This window comes from Mustela nivalis, assembly GCF_964662115.1.
Source record: "Mustela nivalis genome assembly, chromosome: 8".
Lineage (NCBI taxonomy): Eukaryota > Metazoa > Chordata > Mammalia > Carnivora > Mustelidae > Mustela > Mustela nivalis.
Window position 1 is genome coordinate 22,061,438 of NC_139027.1, and position 22,017 is coordinate 22,083,454.

Consider the following 22,017-nt stretch of genomic DNA (forward strand, 5'->3'; position numbering starts at 1 on the left):
CCTCTGGCTGCAGGATAGCCCTGTCCTAGAGGGAAGGAACGGGGGAATTAGACCCAGAGCCCAGGTGAGAAATGGAGGTGGATGGGCCCAGGGTGATGACAGTGGAGAAGGAGAGAAGGGGTCAGATTTGAGATCCGTTTTGGACTAGCAGGTGGAGGAGGTTAGAAAACAAACAAAGACCAGAGGGAGGCGAGTGGGGGGTGGGGCGCTGGGTGGAACAGGTGATGGGATTAAAGAACACTCGCTGCGATGAGCTCCTGCCTGGTGCCCTATGGAAGCGTCGAATCACTATATGGTACACCTGAAACTAACATTCCACTGTATATTAACTGGAACTTAAATTCAGACAAAAGGAACAAAAGAGGACTCTTCCATTTGGGGTCAAGGAAATTGGGTAGATGATTGAGGTGTTGGAGAGAGATAAGCTTGAGGAGAAAAAAAAAAATCAGAAGTTCTCTTCTGGCCACGGTAAGTGTGAAGCACCTTCTGGAAATCCACTTGGAGGCACCAAAAGTAAAGCAGTTGAATCTAGGAATCTGGAGCTCAGGGACAGGGTCAGGAATGGAGATTTAGGAAAAAATGTGGAGGTCGTTCATGAGAGGGGTATTTGAGGCCATGGGGTTGATTAGGTGTTCCTAGAGAAGAGTAGGTGGGAAGCAGCGGGGACAAACCACCAAGCGCCAGGGCTTTCATTCCAACTTCTGACCCCAGTGACAGATGAGAATGGGGGAATGGGAGAGATGAGTGCCCTGTTCCAGGAGTCCAGACGGACAAGTGTTTTAAGAGGGAGGCATCAACTCTGACAAATGTTGATGAAAAGTTCAGCAAGATGAAGATGACAAAGTGATCATTGGGTCTGGTGTCCTCCAGGTCATGGCGACCTTGACCACAACATCAGTCTAGTGGTGGAGAATGAAGTCTGACAGGAGTGAGCCTTGGAACAGGAGGTCAGGAAGTATAGCCAGTGCCCACAAATGAGTCTTCCTAGAGGCACAGGGAGGGGTGGTGAAGGTAGCTGGAGGGGGAGCCAGGAGTAAGGGAGAGATTGATGCTGTCCTCAAACCCACAGGATCCTTACCTTCCCTTGTGCCAGTTAGTTTCCGGGTTGCTGGAATGTCAGGGAATCAACCAACCTGATCTTGAGCATCTATACGGTCGCTCGATGGTCATTCCATTCCAAGAAGCGTGTGCTTCCTCAGCTCTAAGTACATAGAAATGACACATAAGTAAACCACCTCCTGCTTGTCATCATGTCATCTTCTCATCTGATCCTCACAACAGCCAAATATGGGTGGTCCGGGCAGCTCGGGAGCCTGCCTCAGACCACACAGCTCTCAGCAGCAACAGAGCAAGGAGCCCAGGGGCTGTGTCTGCGGTGCTTGGTCAGACACCGTGGGGGTCTCTCTTGGAACAGAGCAGCTGTAGGACAACAGAAAGCAAGATCACAGGCCAGGTGGGGTCATTAGCAGGCATAGCATCCTTTCAACTCCCTTGTAGGCAGTAGCTGGGGGTCAGGAGCCGAGGGTCTCAGGTCCGGGCAGGGAAGCAGATGCTAAGGGCAGAGGCTATACAGTCAGGATCTACAAATAGGCGAGAGCACCAGGGGCCCACCCTTCTTTGTGCGGGCGGCATGTCAGGGAGCAGGCTGTTGGCTAAAGATGGTGGGAAAGAGGGTACACCAGCTTCTAGCTCATTCTCCAAGGGTCTCAGGACTAAAAGAATTAAACAGAACCTCTCAGAACAACACTTGGCGATATATTGCAAGTAAATCTCTACATCTGTGTGAAAAACATACAAAGTAGCTCAAGTGAGAAACTTCAATTTCTTGAGGTTGACAAATCAAGGACAATAACTTAGATGTTTTTAAAATTTCTCTGAAACCGACCAGCCCCATACACTTGAAGTTGGTAAATAGGATTATCACCATTTTATAAAGTTGTAAGTGCGGGGTGTGTGTGATCCCAGCCATCAGAAGGGAAGCAGGAAGTGGAGGTTCTGGGCCAGGCCCTCGCACACACTTCCCATGCTGGGACCCATCAGTCCTCCTTGGTCAAGCCTGGGGGCAGACGCAAGGTCCTGCCCTGCCTGATGGACTCTGACCTGCGCCTCCTAAGACAGAAGTCGGGTCCAGCTCTGGCCCAGGGCAGCGGGGGTCTGCTGAGGATGTTGAATTTATTGCTGGTGTTAACCCACGCTGGCAGAGGGAGGGAGTCTGTTGGAGATCAGGTCTCAGCCCACCATGGAGGAAATCACGGTTTTTCCTTTCTCTCTCCAGCTGGAGCCAGTGGGCCAGAAGACAACCTCCAACAACTTCACCCACAGCCGAACCAAACTCAAGTGCCCCTCTCCTGTGAGTCAATGTCCTAACACCCTGCCTGTCGTCTCCGGTGTGAAACACATGCTTGGGGGGCTGGGGTGGTCCCTCAAACCAGGAGGAACCAAGGAGGTCCCTGGGAGCTGTATTATCACTCACCTTCATTCCCTGCCACCATTCTCCAATCTCACCACTCCTCCTGGTCCCTGAGACTTGGCGGCTCCCCAGGCCATGGGAGGGAGGAAGCATCCGTTCCCATGCAGGGGAGCTCAGGGGAGGTGAATGCGGGGGCAGTGGTCAGGTTGGGCTGTACAGGGAGAAATTAGACTCCATGCCTGTTCTGGGGACCTGTGCGCCTCTTCCTCCCTTCCTGCACATTCTCTCTTCCCCGACTGCCCTCACCTGGACAGCTGACCACGCTGCTAACACGCCCCCCAGCTCTTCCCTCCCTTCCCTGTCCAGCCTGTCCCTGCTGCCAGGCACCGTGCAGCTTACACGGAAAGTCACTCCAGGCCACTGGAAACCCTTCCCTGGTCCCAGCTGCATCCTGGAGTGTCCAGAGGGGAGGCCCAGCTTCCTCTAGGGCCTTAGACATGCTCCTGGAGACAGGGTCGGCTCCCCAGACACGGCCTGCCCTTGCCAGGTCTGTGCCTTCTGGAGGGTCGTCCCCATCTCTGCCTACCAGAGGTCGCCACATCCTTCAAGGCTCAGGGGCGCCCCTCTACCCCGGGGCTACTGTTGCCTTCCCTCACTCTACTGCTGCCGCCTCCGAACACACCTGCCTTGGTCTCTTTTCTGTTTGCACCTCTCAAAAGACACAGCCCAGGCTCCTTTGTGATGAGATGGTTTCTGAACATGGCCTATCGGGCGACAGTGAGAACAGTCACATCTTAGTCCTTCGGCACATCTCTCAGCTCCCACACAGGGATCCACACTCGTGTTCACAGAGGAAGGAGAATCCAGGGAGGCAGGCCCGAAGGTGTGCTCTCTGGGCCCTCCTCACGCTCCGTTCTCTAACCGGCCCCAGGACCAGCTGTCCTTCCACACCCACTGTTGTCCCTGCTCCTGGGCACTCCTGAGGTTGGGGGATGGGGACAGCTGTCCAGTGGTGGCCTAGAGAAGACAGAGGCAGGGGCTCTGCAGCCTGGAGGTATCTCCAGGCTATCTTCCTTAGGTTGTCTGTCCATTCCCAGTCTTTCAAAATCAGGTTGACAGGAGAGGGGACGCTGGTGAGAAACTGAAAGGAGGTGAAAGCGGGCTATTGGCCACTTTGGAGACCCATCCTCATTCCGAAGGTCTGGGCACAGTGTAGAGGAAGAAGTCTGACAAACAGGGACGGACTGTGAAAACGTGCTGTGTTAGGGCACCATCGCCAGGATAGGGACCACACAAGCCTAAGGTGAGCCAATGGATGGTTTTGTGAGGCCCTTAATCCCTCTTAACCTCTCCTCCTCCTCCTTCACAGGAGAGCCCTTACCTCCACACCCTGAGGAACAGTCAGCTCCTCCAAGACCGGTCTGAAGCAAGCCCCAACGCACTGTCCTGGGCTGTGCCCGTGGCAGCAGGAGGCGGCCTCGTCCTTGGGGTTGGCACCATGATGGTCTGGAGAGCCGTAAGAGGTCGCCAGCAGGAAAATCCTCCAATAAGTATGAACTCGATGAGCTTCTAGGCCTCCCGCCACGTGGAGGTGCTCCTCTTAAATTCCCAGCCATGCTCCTCACCAGCCCTCTACCTCAGCCACCTTGGCCACCACAGAGAGCATTTGCTCCAACATCCGGTGACACTGGAAACCAAAGGGACAGTCACAACTCCTTGGGGCCTGGGGCCTACGCTCCTGAAATTGCCAAATTTAAATAAAAGCCAAAGCCGTACTATTCTTGGGTTAGCCTGCTTGAAGCGCTCGATTTTCACTGGTGGTGCGACACAGGTGTGGGAGCTGGAGGCTTTTGTGTTGTCTTAGCCAGAGCTGCCCGAGTGATGGCCAACAAGAGCACAGAGCGGCCTCAGTCAGGATCTAGCCTGGCACCCGAGGAGCCGATCCTCAGTCACCAAACCCACTATTTAAGAGTTAGGGAAAATGGTGGCCACGAGGTGGTGGCTGGAATATGGGATCTGGCTGACCACCGTGCAGGCTCTATCCAGCACCTATAGCTTTCCTGTGGCTGTTTTATACCCAGGACAATGTGGAGGTTCGTGGGACTTCCAAGGCTGTGCATGTCACAGCCTGGCTGAGAAGACAGATTTCTCCAAAGAAACAAGAAACTCTATGACACGGAGTAATTCTGTTCCAGTGCATTGATAGGTAAATGTGTCCAATCGCTCTGAGAATAGGACAAGTTCCTTGAGCAAAGTTAGCTGGAAGAGAGAAATTTTGAACTGTCCAAAAAAAAAGATTGGGACATGAATACTTCATTTATCCACAACCTGATTTTCTCAGAGCTCTAACTTCAGGAAAGAATTCCTCTTTCTACACCACCAGAATCTGGAACACGCTAGGGTGAGTGCAGAAATACAGGCTACATTCACTGAACGAGGGCACAAGGCCCGGAGCTGGATGTCTTACACAGATTCTCTCTTCTTTTGTGCAAAATCCCAGGAAAGGAGTGAGGAACAACAGACGCCTTAGTTGTGCAACATTGTGAATGCACTAAATGCTACCAAATTGTTCCCTCTAAACTGGTGAATTGTAGGCCCTATGAGTTTAGCCTCCACAAAAACAAAAGAGAATCCCCATTATCATCAGCATTTAAATGACCTCTCTGATCCCAAAGAATGGGAGTTAGAAAACCCAGACATACCCCTTGAATGTGTGGCCTTCAGAGCAAACCCCATCAGCAGCCAGAGCCCCAGTTTCTCGGATATCTCATCTATAAACTAGAATCACAGTACTCATTTTGCATGCCTCACAGCACTGCTGGAAAACAAACATCTACAAAAACGCTCAGCAACTCTAAAATACTGTGCACATAAAGGGGGACTGGTTTCTCCTTCGTGAAGAGTGGAGATAGGATCTAGGCTGTCAAGGAAGTGCAAAGGTCCAGAGATGGGTTTGGGAATTGGGCAGGACTGTACCAATGAAGATTGCCTACCTGCCTTCCATCATCTTATCTCTTTGGCAAGCAAAATAGGAGTCCCCAAAGAACCAGATCCAGATCCAGTGTTCCTCTGGGCTTCAAGTTCTGTTTCTGTACTTCAGGAACAGCATACCTACCCCCCATTTCTTCCCATGGATCAAAATACATAGTGACTGAATCACACATGTCCTAAAGACCCACCGTATCCCACCTTGGGCTCCTGGTAAGCCACAGTTAACTGCAAAGATAACCCACTAATTCCAAGAGTCTAATGCCTTTTTCTTATTCCTCAAGTTTTCATTTCTCCAATAGCTCCCACCTCAAAAAATCCTGGAGTTCATCCTCACTTGGGTTGGAATTTTTGCATACTTCCTGAGTAATCCAGGAGTCCCCAGTCTGAAAAATTAAGGGAAAAAAAGGGGGGAGTCCCAGCCTGGTGACCAAGGAAACCCTAGGCAGAAACCAAGAGATACAAGCATAAGCCAGGCCCTGAATTCCCCCTAAATACATACTAAAAAGCCAAAAATTTTTAAATATATGAGAGTCGTTACTTGTAGCTAGTGGTAATATATCTACATTGGATCTGTGCCGTGTTCTTCCCCATGAGAAAATGGTCAGTCTAATTGGAGGACACCCAGAGCCGTGCCATGAATGCAGCCACCAAATCCTGAGAACACTATACCTCATGGTGATCTCCACAGAGGGTTTTGAATTCAAAAGAGATCAGTGTGGATTAAACTCGGTCAAAAGCCTTCTTCATAAAGGACATGGAAGCTTGAGCTCTGAAGGATGGCGAGAGGACTTGGTCAGAGGCCGCCGAGAATGGGTTTGTTGTTGAGACTAGGCAAACTCCATCTATGTGGAGAGGCAAACGAGCATGGTGGGCACAGGGGACAATGAGCAGCCGGAAAAACAAGATGGCGGAGCCAGACACAGCTGATTTAGGGAACCCCATGGAGAGGGCAAGATGTTCATAGTGACCCAATGGTTGCAATGGTTGCATTATCAGGCTGCATTTGGATTTGTACGAAAGAGTAATACAGAGAAAAATAATACCAGTAAAAACCGACAACGTGCTAATACTAGGAGACCACGGCCCACAGTAATTAAACCGCTTGTCCCTATTATCCGCTTTTCACAGAGAAAACCCAGACTCAGGGAAGCACTAACTGGCCCAGAATTATACTCACATTACATAGTGGACATCCACTCACATGAATACTGGGGTCCAGCATGGGGGAAATAGCCTGGAATTATAAAACAGGTGATTCTAGAAGTGAAGTAGACCAAGTTGCAAATAAATGTGTTGTAAAATGAAACACCTAGACCGGGGAGATCTTATCTTCCCAAGGCTACATAAGGACACCATGAGTTTCTCGGTTTCCAACTGGTCTGAAGAAGTCAGCCGCTTCCAGTTAATAATCTAAGATTTTAAAAATTAGCTGTAGGGGCTAAGACTCATTTTGCTAGAGGATGTGCAGTTATAGCACATCTTTTAATTAGAAAAAAAAAGAACAAACAAGGACTATGAGAAGCTGGAGACACAATTTACGTAACAGTAGTGTTGAAGAAAAACCATAAGCGTGTTTAGAAGATTAAAGGCAAAGGAATTTAAAATATGAGACCAGAATAAAGTATTATTTAAAAAAAATGGCGGGGGAGAAAATAAGAACCAATAGAATTTCTAGGAATGGAATATATTGGTATGAAGGAAAAAGACACTTCAGTAGAAGCGCTCAAAGAACAGATCAAACACTCAGTGAACCAACATTTCTTGTCCTTCAACTGCATACCAGCACTGGTTTCAGCAGTCAGTCTGTATTACTCAAGAATTCTGACGCTAGTCCAATGAGGTAGGCACGACTATTATCCCAGTCTTACAGGGATAACTAAAGCAGATGCTGTGTTTTTTCACAGTTTGGGTTTTTTTTTTTTTTTTTTTTTTGGTAAGAATGAAATGAGATTAAAAACAATAGTTTAAGGGGCACCTGGTGGTTCAGTTGGTTAAGCATCTGCCTTGGGCTCAGGTCATGATCTCAGGGTCTTAGGATGGAGCCCTACACTGGACTCCCTGCTCAGTGGGGAGTCTGCTTCTCCCTCTACCCCTCTGCCCTGCTCGTGCTTGTTCATGCTCTCTCTCAAGTAAATAATCTTTAAAAAGGGGCACCTGGGTGGCTCAGTCAGTTGAGCGTCTGCCTTCGGCTCAGGTCACGATCTCAGGGTCCTGGGATCAAGCCCTGCATTCTGCTCCCTGCTCAGTGGGGAGCCTGCCTCTCCCTCTCCCTGCCACTCTGCCTACTTGTGCTCTCTGTTAAATAAATAAATAAAATATTTTTTAAAAAATAATGATCCTGAAAAAAACAATGGTTTAGAAAATAGGTATTGAATAATTAACTACCTTCCCATAGCAGCATTCATTCTAACATTATTCAGTGGGCTCTGTAAAACCATCAAAATAACAAAAACATATTTGGCACCTTACAGTCTACAAAGCATTTTAATACATTCTCCTTTGATCCAAAAACTTGGAAGCAAAGTACGCTATTGTTAAGAAAACTATCCCAGACTTGGAAAGGAGACAGAAGAGTGACCTGTCGATGTTAATTAACAAACTCATCTAAGAAATATTTAGTTATCTGTGTTTGACTTTGCTTTTTAATATTTGATTAGAGCCCATACGCTATGAAGTTCCGTGACTAATTGATATCTGACTGATTAAAAAAAAGATCACCTCAAGGTTACAGTTTTTCTCCCTTTCAGACATTAACCAGTTTTGTATATCAGCAACATCATTTTAGCATTTCTGTAACCAGCAATGTAAATCTCCAGTTCTCACATTCTCCCTTGAACCAGACTTAATCGTCCTAATGGTTCCCTCATTAAGAATTGTGTTAAAGTCTTTGACATATGTTCATCCTATATTTGTATGAAAACCGCATTGTTAACTTGTTAAATATTAAAAAATAATGACTTTTAAAATAAGAAAATAATTTTTTTAATTATGAGAAAATATGTAAAACCTAAGGATATCTTATAAAAACCTAGGAACAAGTGGCAATGGACAAGCCAGTAATTCCATCTCTAGATGACAGTTCCCAAAGAAAACATTTGCAGATGCATCTCTCCAGAGAGACGTGTGTAAGAATGTTCACGGCAGTGTTTCATAAACAGCAAAACTGGAAACACGGGGATCCGTGTCCGTTGATAGCAAATTGGGAAAATAACTTCTGGTATGTTAATACACTGGAGCATTTATGCATCAGTGAGAAATGAATCACAACAGCTATATTCATCAACCTGGGTGAATCTTACATATGATGCTGAAAGTTTTACAAAGAATCCATGTAACATGATTCTATTTAAATATGGAGACAGGGAGTGACTGTAGTCAAGAAAGTCAATGTAACAATGTCATAAAAACCAGTAAAGTTGTCACATTTGAAGGAGGAGAGAGTGAGGAGGACAGATATACAGAGGGCTTCAAGGACACTAGAATTGTGATTTTAAGATTTTATTTATCTGAGATAGTGCACAAGCAAGGGGAGTGAGAGCCAGGAGAGGGAGAAGCAGGCTCCCTACTGATCAGGTAGTTCTACTTAGGGCTTTAGGCCAGTATCCTGGGATCATGACCTGAGCTAAAGGCAGATACTTAACCGTCTGAGCCACCCAGGCGCCCCTAGAATTGTGATTTCTTAACATGACCTTGCTTGAGCACTATTCTTTAAATTGAATTTACATGCACTTCAAACTTTTTCTACATATATATTTCATATTTTTAAGTTAAAAAAAAGTTGAAGAAGAGGTTTTATACAAGAACCGAGCTAAATTTAGTTGCCTAATGCATTCAGTGACCGGTTGAAGGGAGCGGTCTTAGGCTCTCAAGCCCAACGATATGCCCAGCAAAAATTCCCACTTTCTGAGCCAAGGTGCAAAGGCTGTTCCCAAGGGTCATGTACAGACCTTGGATGGTTATTCATCACGAAGTGGCCGCAGCTAAGGAAGCATAAGTCAAAGGTGACTTAAGAAAAAAGACCCGCCTCAGGGCACGCCCCAGATCCAGCTGGCCACGGAGCTAGACTCCCAGGGGCATCTCAACACCAAGAGCTCACCCGGCTGCAGCAAAGGGTGGCCGGCAGCTCAAGGGCACACATCCTGGACCTCTGTGCAACATCCAGGAGACTTGTGCTAGGAACTTGTCCCATGACTCTGGTGGCTCACACTGGGACATGCCAAGGGCATGTGTGTCCTCCCAGAAAGGCCCAGAGTCCACCCCCAGGAGGTCCCAGCTGCACCACCCAGCGACATCAGAGGGCTCTCGCGGGGTGCTGGTTGGGGAAGCGGAGGCAGGTGAGGGGAAGAAAGGGACGAGGAGGACAGGGAAGGAGAGAACAGAGGCTTCCCCTAAATAGGTTCCTCGAGGAAGGTGCTTCCAGCATTTGAATTTCATTCTCCGGTGACAGCCTCAAGCACAGCCAGGCTTGGGGACTGAGGAGTCCACACAAAGCGGCGAGTAGGAGAGCGGGAGGTCAGACGAGAGCAAGATGGAACCTAATCCTGGATTGTTAAGAACAACTCTCATTCTTAGCTGTAATCGAACAGTGAGAATGGCTACTTTAAAAGGTCGTTTGTGGAGGAAATGAGAAAACGTTATACGAAAAGGGTCTGATGGAGGAGGGCTTGAGACGTGGAGCTGTCGTGACTCTCCGATCCGGGGATTACCCCAAGGGAGGCCTGCCCGTGAGTGCTACTCTCCCCGTCCTGGGCAGCACACGGCCCACTCTGGTTCTCCATACGTTCTCCACCTGAGCCTAGAAGAAAAGGCCTGGCCTCCAGGCGAAGGCTCAGGCTCAGGCTCAAGCTGGCCCCAAAGGGGAGACCCCTCTCTTGGTAAAAGAACAGAGGCTAGAGCCCTGGGTTCCACACTCCAAGGGCAGCAAGGTCGCCACAGGGCAGGCCTCAGACAGCTCCTTTCTGAACATTATTTTTTTTTTAATTTTTTATTTTTTATAAACATATATTTTTATCCCCAGGGGTACAGGTCTGTGAATCGCCAGGTTTACACACTTCACAGCACTCACCAAAGCACATACCCTCCCCAATGTCCATAACCCCACCCCCTTCTCCCAAACCCCCTCCCCCCAGCAACCCTCAGTTTGTTTTGTGAGATTAAGAGTAACTTATGGTTTGTCTCCCCTTTCTGAACATTATTAAATTCAATTTTAACTTGTCGATCTTAATGGATATTCCAAAGGCCTGTGAAAGAGGCCGACAGTACAGTCTCCTCTTAAGTGCTATCATCTTGGGTTGGCCCTGAACTTGGGGAAGATCCCAGGATCCAGGTAAAAGGGGAGCAGGCTCTCACGACCGGTTCCTAAATCCCCTGGGGGGCAGGGGTCTTCTCTGCTCACTCCATCCTATTACAGAGTCCCCTGGCAAAGTCCAGTTTTAGATTAAGTTTATTTCAAACCTCTACTGCAAATGGCAGCAGCAGCTGGAACAAGTCCCCCAAGCCAGTCCTCCCCAGAACTACCCCATCCCGACCTAGACACATCGCTGGCTACGTTTTTCATGGTGTCCAGGACAAAATTAAAATACGGAGCCCCTTGTTGAAAAATTAAGAATGTTAAGATTGTGATAGAGCATGAAGAGCCGCATGGGGCTCTTCTGGTAACGGGGTCCTCTGTGACTCACGGGTCACAGGCTCACAAACCTGTCCCCACCCCTAGCCCATGTAGTCCTTTGTGCTTCCCAAGCCAGAGTGACAAACCATCACCGCACCCATGTCGCCTGTCGGGGAGTTGGGGGAAAGGAGGCGGCCAAGGGGTGTCAACCACCCTGGGGCCCTGTGGCAGACCAGACGAGATCCTGCACAAAGGGAGGCTTGCAAGGCGGCTTGGTTTTTTTCCACTTGATAGAAAAATAGCTCAGAGCCTATCTCCTGTGACCAGCAGATCGATGATAACGTCATTATAGGTGGAGGCTCCATTTTGACCTTTTTTCCGGTTCTATTTGTGTAACTCATTTTACACAGCAAGGGACATGCTCAGGATCTCTTTGGGTCTGAAATCCCCTGGGGAGTTACAAGAACATAAGCAGTTTCCTGAATTGTCCCCAGGGCAGTCTTCCTTCTAGAAGGCCACGGGGGCACCTGTGACGCCAGCCCGGGGCAGGCTCCCTCTCCTCCGGCTGCTGTGAGAGTTTGGGGAGGGGCCCAGCGCCAAGCCCAGAACAGCACCAGGGAGAGAGAATGCTCAAGAAATTTAGCTATTATTCACATGAAGCTCCTCTGTTTTCATATTTCATTTGAGGGCTTTCCTTGCTCTGCCAAATGCTTATTTATCCCAGCCTTTTCCCCCTGAGTTGATGCTTAGGTTATTTCTAGGATAGAAACACTGTTACCAATAGGGGTCTTCATTCATTTAAATCTGTCAGCCACCCAGTCAGCCTGTGGTCCGGAGCCTCATTCTCATGCGTCCTGGGCAGGGCATGAGGAAACCTCCACAAGGAAGACAGAGATCGCCTTCAAAGTTTTTACAGGTTGCTATAGTGCCATTCTAGGTACCTTCAAATGATAGCACGTGGACCCCAATACCAACACACTTATTTCAAAGTTAAATACATAACTGTACTCCTTTACCGATCTTAAAACATTCACAAAAATAGGAAATTTTAAAGATCAAAATGAAATACCCATTTTGCTCTTGGGCACATATTCATATGGGGGGGCATTTTGATGGAATAGGGTCTCACTACTTTTTAAAATCTTGATTTAAATCTTTGTGATGCAACTATTCATAGGTCTGGAATTTTATTACTAAACTTGCTTTCAAAGATTGTCATAGCTAAGAGAAGATTTCTGGCAAAGATGAGTAGCTCCAAATGGAAGACGGACCTTGTTAGTTGTACTAAATCATGATTCTTCCTCAGTTATACAAAGATTTTTGTTGAAACGTCACTAATAAAAGCACCTTTCTCCCTGAGTTCAATCTTTATTTAGCAACTTCTAAGATGTTCCATTTTTCACAAATAGGTTCAAAACCACACAGATAACTCGTTTTGAAATTTCAGAAACAGGTATAAAAAATTTAATTCCTACTTTTTGTTTGATTTACAAAGAGAGTTTTTATAGATGCCCATCACAATCAGCTACAGAACCACACAACATTTCCAAACATCTGTTTTCGAAAATCAACTCCCACCTCCAACTTTGTTTTTTTAAAAAGCGCCTTAATACACCTTATTCCGCAAGTTACTTCCAAAAAGCAATCACTTCCTCCTGTTTTCCATAAAGTTTTTCTAAAGTATTTCTTAGGTGACCTGTTACTGACAAGCAGTTGTCACACATAAGGTCGACAAGTTTGAAACAGTTGCCTATTAAAAAAAAAAAAAAAAAAGATGCATATCTCAAGTTTGATGGCTTTTTAAAAAATCATATTGCCAAAATACTTTCATGTGACTTCCCAGCTCATTAAAAAACATTGTGAGGATTCCATTACATTTTAAAGTTTTGCTTTTGTAACAATTATCACAGTGCTAATATGCTGGCTTACCTGGGCCATCCTGACCTTGCTGAACGAGCTCACAGATGATAGGTAAAAGAACTTCATCTACGGTGCTGTGTTTGTATTCATACCCGGGGAATCTTTATTCTAGTCAAAGCAGTAACCATTCCCAAGGAGGCTTCCACGGTTTTTCCCAAGGCACTGTTTTATTAAGGAAGCAGTTTTCTATTGAGAATATATCTTGAACAGTACATTTTTTTTCAAGGTCATACACACACAGCAACTCTACGTATAACTTATAACAATCCAATACCATAGGCTAAGACATGTTGGTATTTTGGGGGGTGCCTAGGTTGCTCAGTGGGTTAAGCCTCTGCCTTTGGCTCAGGTCCTGGGATCGAGTCCCACATTGGGCTCTCTGCTCACCTGGGGGCCTGCTTCCCCGCCCCCCCGCCAGCCTCTCTGCCTATTTGTGATCTTTGTCAAATAAATAAATGAAATCTTTAAAAAAAAAAAAAAGACATATTGGGGGTTTTTTGATGCCATATTTTATCCATATGCCCAATGCTTCATAATTTGTTCTAACACTTGGCTGTGTTTTCTCTACATCTTCCAACAGCGTATACAGACAAGTACCTATTTGTTTTTGTGCTGTGTGGTTTCCCTGGTTTTATTTTAGTCCTTGCAGCATGTGGCTCTCTGTCTCTGCTAGTAAGAAAACTAAAGGGGAAAAAAAAAAATACCTCTGGATATTTTTCATTGTGTATCGTGGATTTGGTGAGGTACTGAATTCCAAACCTAAGATTTCAAGCATCACTTTTTTTTTTTAATATAATTTTTTATTTTTTATAAACATATATTTTTATCCCCAGGGGTACAGGTCTGTGAATCACCAGGTTTACACACTTCACAGCACTCACCAAAACACATACCCTCCCCAATGTCCATAATACCACCCCCTTCTCCCAAACCCCCTCCCCCCAGCAACCCTCAGTTTGTTTTGTGAGATTAAGAGTCACTTATGGTTTGTCTCCCTCCCAATCCCATCTTCTTTCATTTATTCTTCTCGTACCCACTTAAGCCCCCATGTTGCATCACCACTTCCTCATATCAAGGAGATCATATGATAGTTGTCTTTCTCCGCTTGACTTATTTCGCTAAGCATGATACGCTCTAGTTCCATCCATGTTGTCGCAAATGGCAAGATTTCATTTATTTTGATGGCTGCATATATACACAATGGAATACTATGCAGCCATCAAGCATCACTTTTAAGGAGCGTAGTGGTTTGTGGACATGTACCAAACACCTCTTTTCTAAGCACCTTGTTAATGAACACAGATCACATCATCAGCCTATATCTGAATGCACCACACACACTTAGGGATGGGCTTAGCATCACTAGGGAAGGGTGTATATAAATCCATACTCAATTCAGACCTCTTGATAATTTCAGTGTTTTTTTCTTGTTGGGTCTGAGGACAGCATCATTCATATTTCAGGACGAGCTCTGGAAAGCCATTACAGTCAGGGGCTATCAACTCTGACATCTTTCTTGTTGCTTTAACTTGACTGACAGCTTGTTGTCAGGCTTGAATTCTCGTTCTATTACTTGCTAACTGTCTGATCTGGGAAGACAGTCATCGCAGCACTTTCAAACCCTCTGTGTCTGGTGCACCCTGCCCCCACCTGCCACCACTCATACACTATGTGACATGTGACACTGGAGAACCCCAGGATCGAGACACAGGTAAAATATTAGGAAGGCTGATAGCGCTTATGGTAAAAGGCATGTAAGTAGAAATTTAAAATTTTTTTCCTCCTGCATCCTAATGGATCATCCTACATATTTCATTCTGGGGACAATCCTCAAATGAAATATACTGTGTCCCAGGGAGCAATTTATCAGAACCAAAGTTATCACTACAATCCATTTCTCAAATATTCTTGCAACCCGATGTGCTTTCCTAAGCAAGAGACAATGGTCTGAAGTTAGAGCTGGTCTCTGGATTCCTGATTAATGGGACACGGCTACAGAGTGTCCCATGGGGTCAGGGTTGTTGTCGGTCCTGTGTATCGGTCATGAACCAGGAGAACTCCTGAGGCAGATGGAAAAGCAGACACAAATGCAATTAATGCTGGAAGAAAAGAGCACTCAAGGGCACATACCAGACCAAATAAGGAGAAATTCAGGAAGATCAGAGGCAATGGGACCTTTGAGCAAGCTTGGAAAAGAAGGGTGAAATTTCAGCGGGAGGGAGAAAGTGAGGGGGCAGAATTGCAGGATAAGTGGTGAGATGTTTGGGGAACACGGAGATATCCAGAACTGATCAGAAGGAACAGAAGATGGGCACACTGCAGTCGCTCAGTCGGTTAAGCATCCGACTCTTGATCTCAGTCCAGGTCTTGATCTCAGGGTTGTAAGTTCAAGCTCCCCACCACTCTCCCCCACAAAAAAAAGGCAAACAAAAGGAGAAATTGGTTTCCCTTATGGAACTAGAGTAAACTCTCCAACATTAACATTGTACAGTGTTTTCTTGAAAGAGAATGGGAGATTTTTAAATTATTTCCTTGGTAAGAAATGGAGTCTCCTACTGTTAGCCGTCTTAGAGCTCAAGTCTGGACATTGTGAAGAAGCCTGGAAGCCACGCTAAGAAGTTGGACTTCATCCAAGATGCACCTGACAGTATCTTATAGGTAGTAGGGAAGGATTGCTTTTACGTAGAAATGAGGTAGGATTAGACACCTCCCACAGCATACTTGAGGATATGCTCAAATACAGTCTAAGCTCCATGAACATCAGAATCACCTGGAAAGCTTGTTTAAAAAAAAAAAAGCAAATTACTGGGCCCCACCCTCCTCTTCAGAATCAGAATTTCTAGAGCTGCGTACAGTCAGCAATTTACATTTCAACAGACTCTCCAGCCATACTTTTTTTTTTTCTGTATCATCATCCTGCTGCCTCATCGCCACCCCCAAATAATTCAGGCACATATTAAACATTAAAAAGAAGTACATTATTGGTTTTATGAAATAACTGTGTGATTGGTTTGAGACAGAATGTATCAGCAAGTTATTAGGTTTCCAACTTCACATTCCTGACTGTTATCTCAACTCTCAAGTTTCAACTTGAATCTCCATGCTCATGCCGTTTCCAACCTTAAACTTATTATTAAAACCGTCTATTTTTTGCACCCCCCAACCAAACTTTGATCCCTCTCTTTTACCTCATTCCCATGTTTTACCACCATCATGTAGTCAAGGCCAAGTGCTTTACCTTTTAACATTTTGATCTTCATATCATCATGAAGGTGGTTTTATTAGTCTCATTAAAAAAAATAATAATAATCCCAAGGCTGGACTGTAGAAGATCAGAAGTCTTATCCAAGATTATGGGGTTAGCAAGTAGCAGAACTGGGATTTGACATCTGTTTGACTTCGAAACCTGTGCTCTTGAAGTTAGAAAGACTAACCTGGTGGTTACCAGGGTTGGCGAGGAATAGCCGTCTGATATTGATGGACATCTAAACCCACCGGAAAACAGCCTGGCAGTTTTTCCTCAGTTAAGTGTACCCTTATCGTATGATCCAGTAATATATTCCTGCACTTGCCCCCTCAAAAGGAAACCTACATCTACATAGAGTTGTGCAGTAATTGGCCATAATAGCCCAACTCTGGAAACTACCAAACTGTCCAACAACAGATGAATAGGATAAAAATGCCAGTATACCCATACAATGGAATACCACTCCACAATGAAGCAAAACGAACTACTGAGCCTCACAATAATATGGACAGATCGCAAAAACATTAAAGAATTGGGACACCTGGGCACCTGGTGGCCCAGTGGGTTAAGCCTCTGCCTTCAGCTCAGGTCATGATCTCAGGGTCCTGGGATTGAGCCCTGTATCAGGCTCTCTGCTCAGTGGGGAGCCTGCTTCCCCCTTTCTCTCTGCCTACCTCTCTGCCTACTTGTGATCTCTATCAAATAAATAAATAAAATCTTAAAAAAAAAAAAAAAAAGAATCGGGACACCTGAGTGGCTCAGTCATTTAAGCATCTGCCTTTGGCTCAGGTCTTGATCTCAGGGTCCTGAGATCAAGTCCCACATAGGGTTCCTTGCTCAGTGGGGAGCCTGCTTTTCCCTCTACCCTTCCCCCTGCTAGTGTTCTCTCTCCCCACTCTGACAAGTCAAATCTTAAAAAAAAAAAAAAAAAAAAAGAAGAAGCCAAATATCAAAGAATACATGCTCTGTCATTCCATTATATGAAATTCAAGGAAAGGTAAAACACATCTACAGTAACAACAGGTTCTCTGGGCTGGGAAAGGGATACTGAGTACAAAAAACCATGAGAGCAAAGAACTTTTGAATGATAGGGTTGTTTTATATCTTGATTATGGTGGGGTGACATATATCAAAACTCATTAAATTATATATTGAAAATGAATTCATTGTATCTCATATGATATACCTCAATAGAGTAGATTTAAAAAACCAATTTGTGCTGTTTCCCTAGACCACACTTCTCCTTTTCTCACTCTACGCTGAATCACAAACCCACCCACAGGCTGAAGGAATGGTGTGGTGTGTTGTGGCTTCTACAATGGAGACCCAGGGGACCACACAGCACATTGCTCCAGTAATCTCACACCCAAAGCAAACTTGGTCACACCCAAGTTTATTCCTTTATTGGGCTCTAAATGTCATTTAGCTTGAGTCCCCACCCATCAGATGCTGCCTTTGTGTTCCTTGTTATCTGTGCCAAGGAACTGAAAGGCAGAGTTCGCTGGAAACTTCTTCACACTGGGCTGAAAGGGCAGTCCCCTCAGAAGGATGAGCTACTTTGCCACTACCTTCTCCCTCCCCAGCCTCCTGCCAAGAAACCTTCCAGTGGAGCCCCAAGCCAAAAAACAATGGCAGAATTATTGCCTACGCTAGCCTCCTTCTGAGTACCTCCAAGCCTGGGAAGGGACCTCTGGAAGGCAGGAGGAGGACAGATCCTCCATTCACCGAAATGCAACACTTTCTTAGCTATCCAGAAGCAACTTCAGGGAGCACCTTCTTGACTCCTTCTCCAACTTCTGACAGGAAGACTGCTCCCTTTCCAACCTCTGAATCTGCTTAATATCCTTGACTTCTGATGAACAGCTTAATTTTAGTGCATATGATATTGTCTTATTCACTATTGCTTTGTGTGTCTTCCCTAATGTCTCCAAGAAGATAGTTTTGTTTTGCTTTCATTTTTACTGCTGTATTTACAAGGCAATGGTGCTATAAAGATGGACTGACTGATGGATACCACCTTTACCCTTAAAAAGTACCCAAAATACCCATGGTTTGTCCCCTCTAAAATGCTATAGCCATACCACAGAAATACAAAGAATCATGAGATACTATTATGAATCAGGATAGGTTTCCTCTGCTATCCAAAAGCAGAGTGTTCTGATGAAAACTTTCATATACCAAAATGATATAAAGCAAAGGATTGTCATCAATTTATATGGAAAAAAATTAAATTACCATTAATTTACTTGGAGAAAAAAAACCTGAGCATTCCCAGACCCCAAAAAGAACATCTCAAGCTTTTCTCATACCTTAGAACACATCTTGTTATTGGATGCACAAAATCAATCGAAATGAAGCACAGATGCTCAGGAACACAATTCAAGGTTTTGACAGCTTAATGCTGTGATGCTGAGTGTAGTTCCCAGGGAAGGAGCTTGGCAGTGCCACTCTCACTTCTCGAGGTACATGCGGTCTCTAGAATGGCTTGCTACTAAACAAACACTGAATGCTATTTTTGCTTTCTGCCTTTTATTGTAAAAGTGAAGATCCTCTTCAGATTTCTATCATTTAACAAAAAATGTACTAATGTAGGTCTCTCATAAAAGCTAAGTGGCATAATACAAACTTTCAAAAAAGTATGTGTGTGGGTGGGGGTCGATACCTGGGTGAGCCAACAAATTGGACAACCTAGGAGGAAAAAAAAAAAACCCAACAGATAAAGTCCTAGAAAAATACAACCTACCAAGAGTGAATCATGAAGAAATAGAAAATCTGAACAGACCCATTACTAGTCAGGGGACTGAATCAGTGATCAAAAACCTCTCAACAAAGAAAAGTCCAGGATCAGATGGCTTTGCTATTGAAATCTATCAAATATTTAAAGTATACGAAAACTTCTCAAACTCTTCCAAAAAAATAGAAGGGAGGGAATGGGAGGGGATGCCTCCAAACTCATTTGATAAAGCCAACATCACCCTGATGCCAAAGCTGAAGGACAATACAAGAGAAAAAAAAAAGTACAAGTCCATATCTCTGATGCGATCTAAAAATCCTTAACCAAATACTAGCAAACTGAATTCAACAGTACATTAAAAGGATCCAACACCATGAACAAGTGGGATTCATTCCAAAATGTAAGGATGTTTCAACTCCTGAAAATCAATTAAGGATCACATTAACAAAATGAAGGTAAGGGCGCCTGGGTGGCTCAGTGGGTTAAGCCGCTGCCTTCGGCTCGGGTCGGGATCTCGGGGTCCTGGGATCGAGTCCTGCATCGGGCTCTCTGCTCAGCGGGGAGCCTGCTTCTTCCTCTCTCTCTACCTGCCTCTCTGCCTACTTGTGATCTCTGTCTGTCAAATAAATAAATAAAATCTTTTTTAAAAAAATGAAGGATTAAAAAGCCTATGATCATCTCAATGGATAAAGAAAAAGAATTTAACAAAATTCATCATTTTTTCATGATAAAAATCCTCAAACTGGGTATAAAGAAAACAAAGTTAAGGGCCAGGGGGCTTAGGTGGCTCAGTCAGTTAAATGTCTGCCTTGGGCTCAGGTCCCGAACCCAGAGTGCTGGGATTAAGCCCTGCACTGGACTCCCTGATCAAGGGGATAATCTGCTTCTCCCTCTGCCCCTCCCCCCCAACTCACATTCTCCCGTTGTCTCTCAAAAAAACAAAAACAAAAACAAAAATCTTTAAAAAATTTAAATTGGCAGATTAATGGACCAAGAAAATGAGATGCACACACACATGTGTGCAAGCGTGCACACACACACACACACACACACTCGAATATTATTCAGCCTTAAAAAGGAAGGAAATCCCGTCATTTGCAACAATATGGTTGAAGCCACATGGCATTATCCTATGTGAAGTAAGACAAAAGAATAACAAATACTACATGGGCATCACTTCTACGTAGAATTTAAATAAAAAAGTTTTTTTTTTTACAGGTCAAATTCATTGAAAGTAGAAAAGTGATTGCCTGGGGCTGGAGGTGGGAAAAATAGAGACGTTGGTAAAAAGGTAAAACGTTTCAGCCAGAAGATGAATAAGGTCTGAGGATTTAATGCATAACATAGTGACTGTAGTTGGTAACACTGTACTGGGTAATTGAAATTTGCTAAGAGGTTATGACTTAAATGTTCTCACCAAAAATGATAAAAATGTGAAGTGATAGATGTGTTAGTTAACTTGATGCGGGTGGGGGGGGGGGATCCTTTCACAATGTATGTGAATAGCAAATCATCCCATGGTAGGCTTTAAATATTTTTACAATTTTGTCGGTATTACCTCAACAAATCCAGGGGGGGAAATGCTGTAACTATAAATGTTTTTTTTTTTTTAAGATTTTATTTATTTATTTGACAGAGAGAGAGATCACAAGTAGGCAGAGAGGCAGGCAAAGAGAGAGAGAGGGGAGGAAGCAGGCTCCCTGCTGAGCAGAGAGCCTGATGTGGGACTCGATCCCAGGACCCTGAGATCATGACCTGAGCCGAAGGCAGCGGCTTAACCCACTGAGCCACCCAGGTGCCCCCAAAATGCTGTAACTATAAACCAACCATTGTCACAGACAGCTTCTCATCTAGTTTTGTATAGACAAAGTGGTTTGTGTATGTGTCGTGCCTTCAAAATCTCAAAGGGAGAACTGTAAAATAGCTCACCAGGGAGCTTAACATAAGATTTCCTTTTTTCTTTCCTGGAGGGAGCACCTTATTAATATAAACTAAATGTAGTTTTTTGCCCTTTTTGCCCTTTGTCAACTGAGGCTAGATTTCTAAATCTTTTTATTTAGCAGTGATTAAAAAACAGCACAGTGGCTCAGATATCTACCCCCTGTCAAAGCTGGCAAGGAGCTTGAATCTACTTTGTGTAACTCACACATAACAGGGTAGAGATGGATAGAGGAGTGAAGACTCCAAGTCATTGTTTCTGCTGTGACCCAGGAGGGCTCTGGAATGCACTGAGGCCTTGACACGTTTACCCTGGCATGGCCAGATTGGGCAGGGGATGTACCCAGAGCAAAGGCAAGTTGGAGCTGAACAGAGACATGGGGATAAGGCTGGAAAAGCAGCATCAGGCAACAGGACAAGAGGAGTGAGTGTGTAATCTGGAGACAGGCAAGGTGACCAGAGCTAGAGGAAAGACAGGGCAGAGCCAGGGAAACCAGGAGGAGACACTTTGGGATAGAAGCTTAGGCAAAAGGAGCAGGAGTGGTAAATACACGGGTGGAGAAACCCTCAAGGGTCAGTCTGGCTTTGTATTCCAGAAAGACAGTCTTTTTTAAAGTGCTCTCAAAACAGTCCCTCCCATCGGGCGCCTGGGTGGCTCAGTGGGTTAAAGCCTCTCTGCCTTTGGCTCAGGTCATGATCACAGGGTCCTGGAATCTTCCTGGAATCGAGCCCCGCATCGGGGTCTCTGCTCAACAGGGAGCCTGCTTCCTCCTCTCTCTCTACCTACTTGTGATTTCTTTCTCTCTCTCTCAAATAAATAGATAAAATCTTAAGAAAAAAAAAAAAAACAGTCCCTCTCTAAAAAAAATTGGTGGAATGTCAGGAGGGGCTAAAGTTGGGAGATAACCTACAAGACCATCAGTTACATTTGAATTTCAGAATAGCAACAAATGTTATGGTGTAAGTATGTCCTATGCAATATTTGGGACATATTTATATTTTTAAAAAATCACTGTCTATCTAAAACTCAAATTCAACTGGGTATCTGGTCATCCTAAATGCATCAACGTTGGGAGGGGTAAATAATGAAGTTTTCTCACCAAAGAAAGCAAGACAGAGAGTTTCCACCCAAGCAGTGAGAGGTTGGTACAGGCAATATTGAAAATAGA

General features: G+C 45.0%; 1 protein-coding gene and 1 long non-coding RNA gene across 6 annotated transcripts in view; one reads left to right on the forward strand and one right to left on the reverse strand.

The window, feature by feature from the left end:
* Positions 1 to 4,188, forward strand: part of PLB1 (phospholipase B1) — a 139,236-nt gene extending 135,048 nt beyond the window's left edge. The window contains exons 59-60 of the mRNA XM_082744215.1: positions 2,276 to 2,350; positions 3,780 to 4,188. Coding sequence (XP_082600341.1) covers positions 2,276 to 2,350; positions 3,780 to 3,983 — 279 coding nt within the window. The 3' untranslated portion in view covers positions 3,984 to 4,188. The remainder of the gene's footprint in view (positions 1 to 2,275; positions 2,351 to 3,779) is intronic.
* The window catches only part of LOC309871311, a 42,214-nt gene that overhangs the window by 11,945 nt on the left and 8,252 nt on the right, over positions 1 to 22,017 (reverse strand). For 3 of the 5 annotated variants that reach the window (XR_014315199.1, XR_014315200.1, XR_014315201.1), the window contains exon 2: positions 1,079 to 1,201. This is a non-coding gene — a long non-coding RNA (uncharacterized lncRNA). Of the gene's footprint in view, positions 1 to 1,078; positions 1,202 to 12,938; positions 13,092 to 22,017 lie in introns of all 5 variants that reach the window. The other 2 variants (XR_014315202.1, XR_014315203.1) reach the window with 2 other exon arrangements.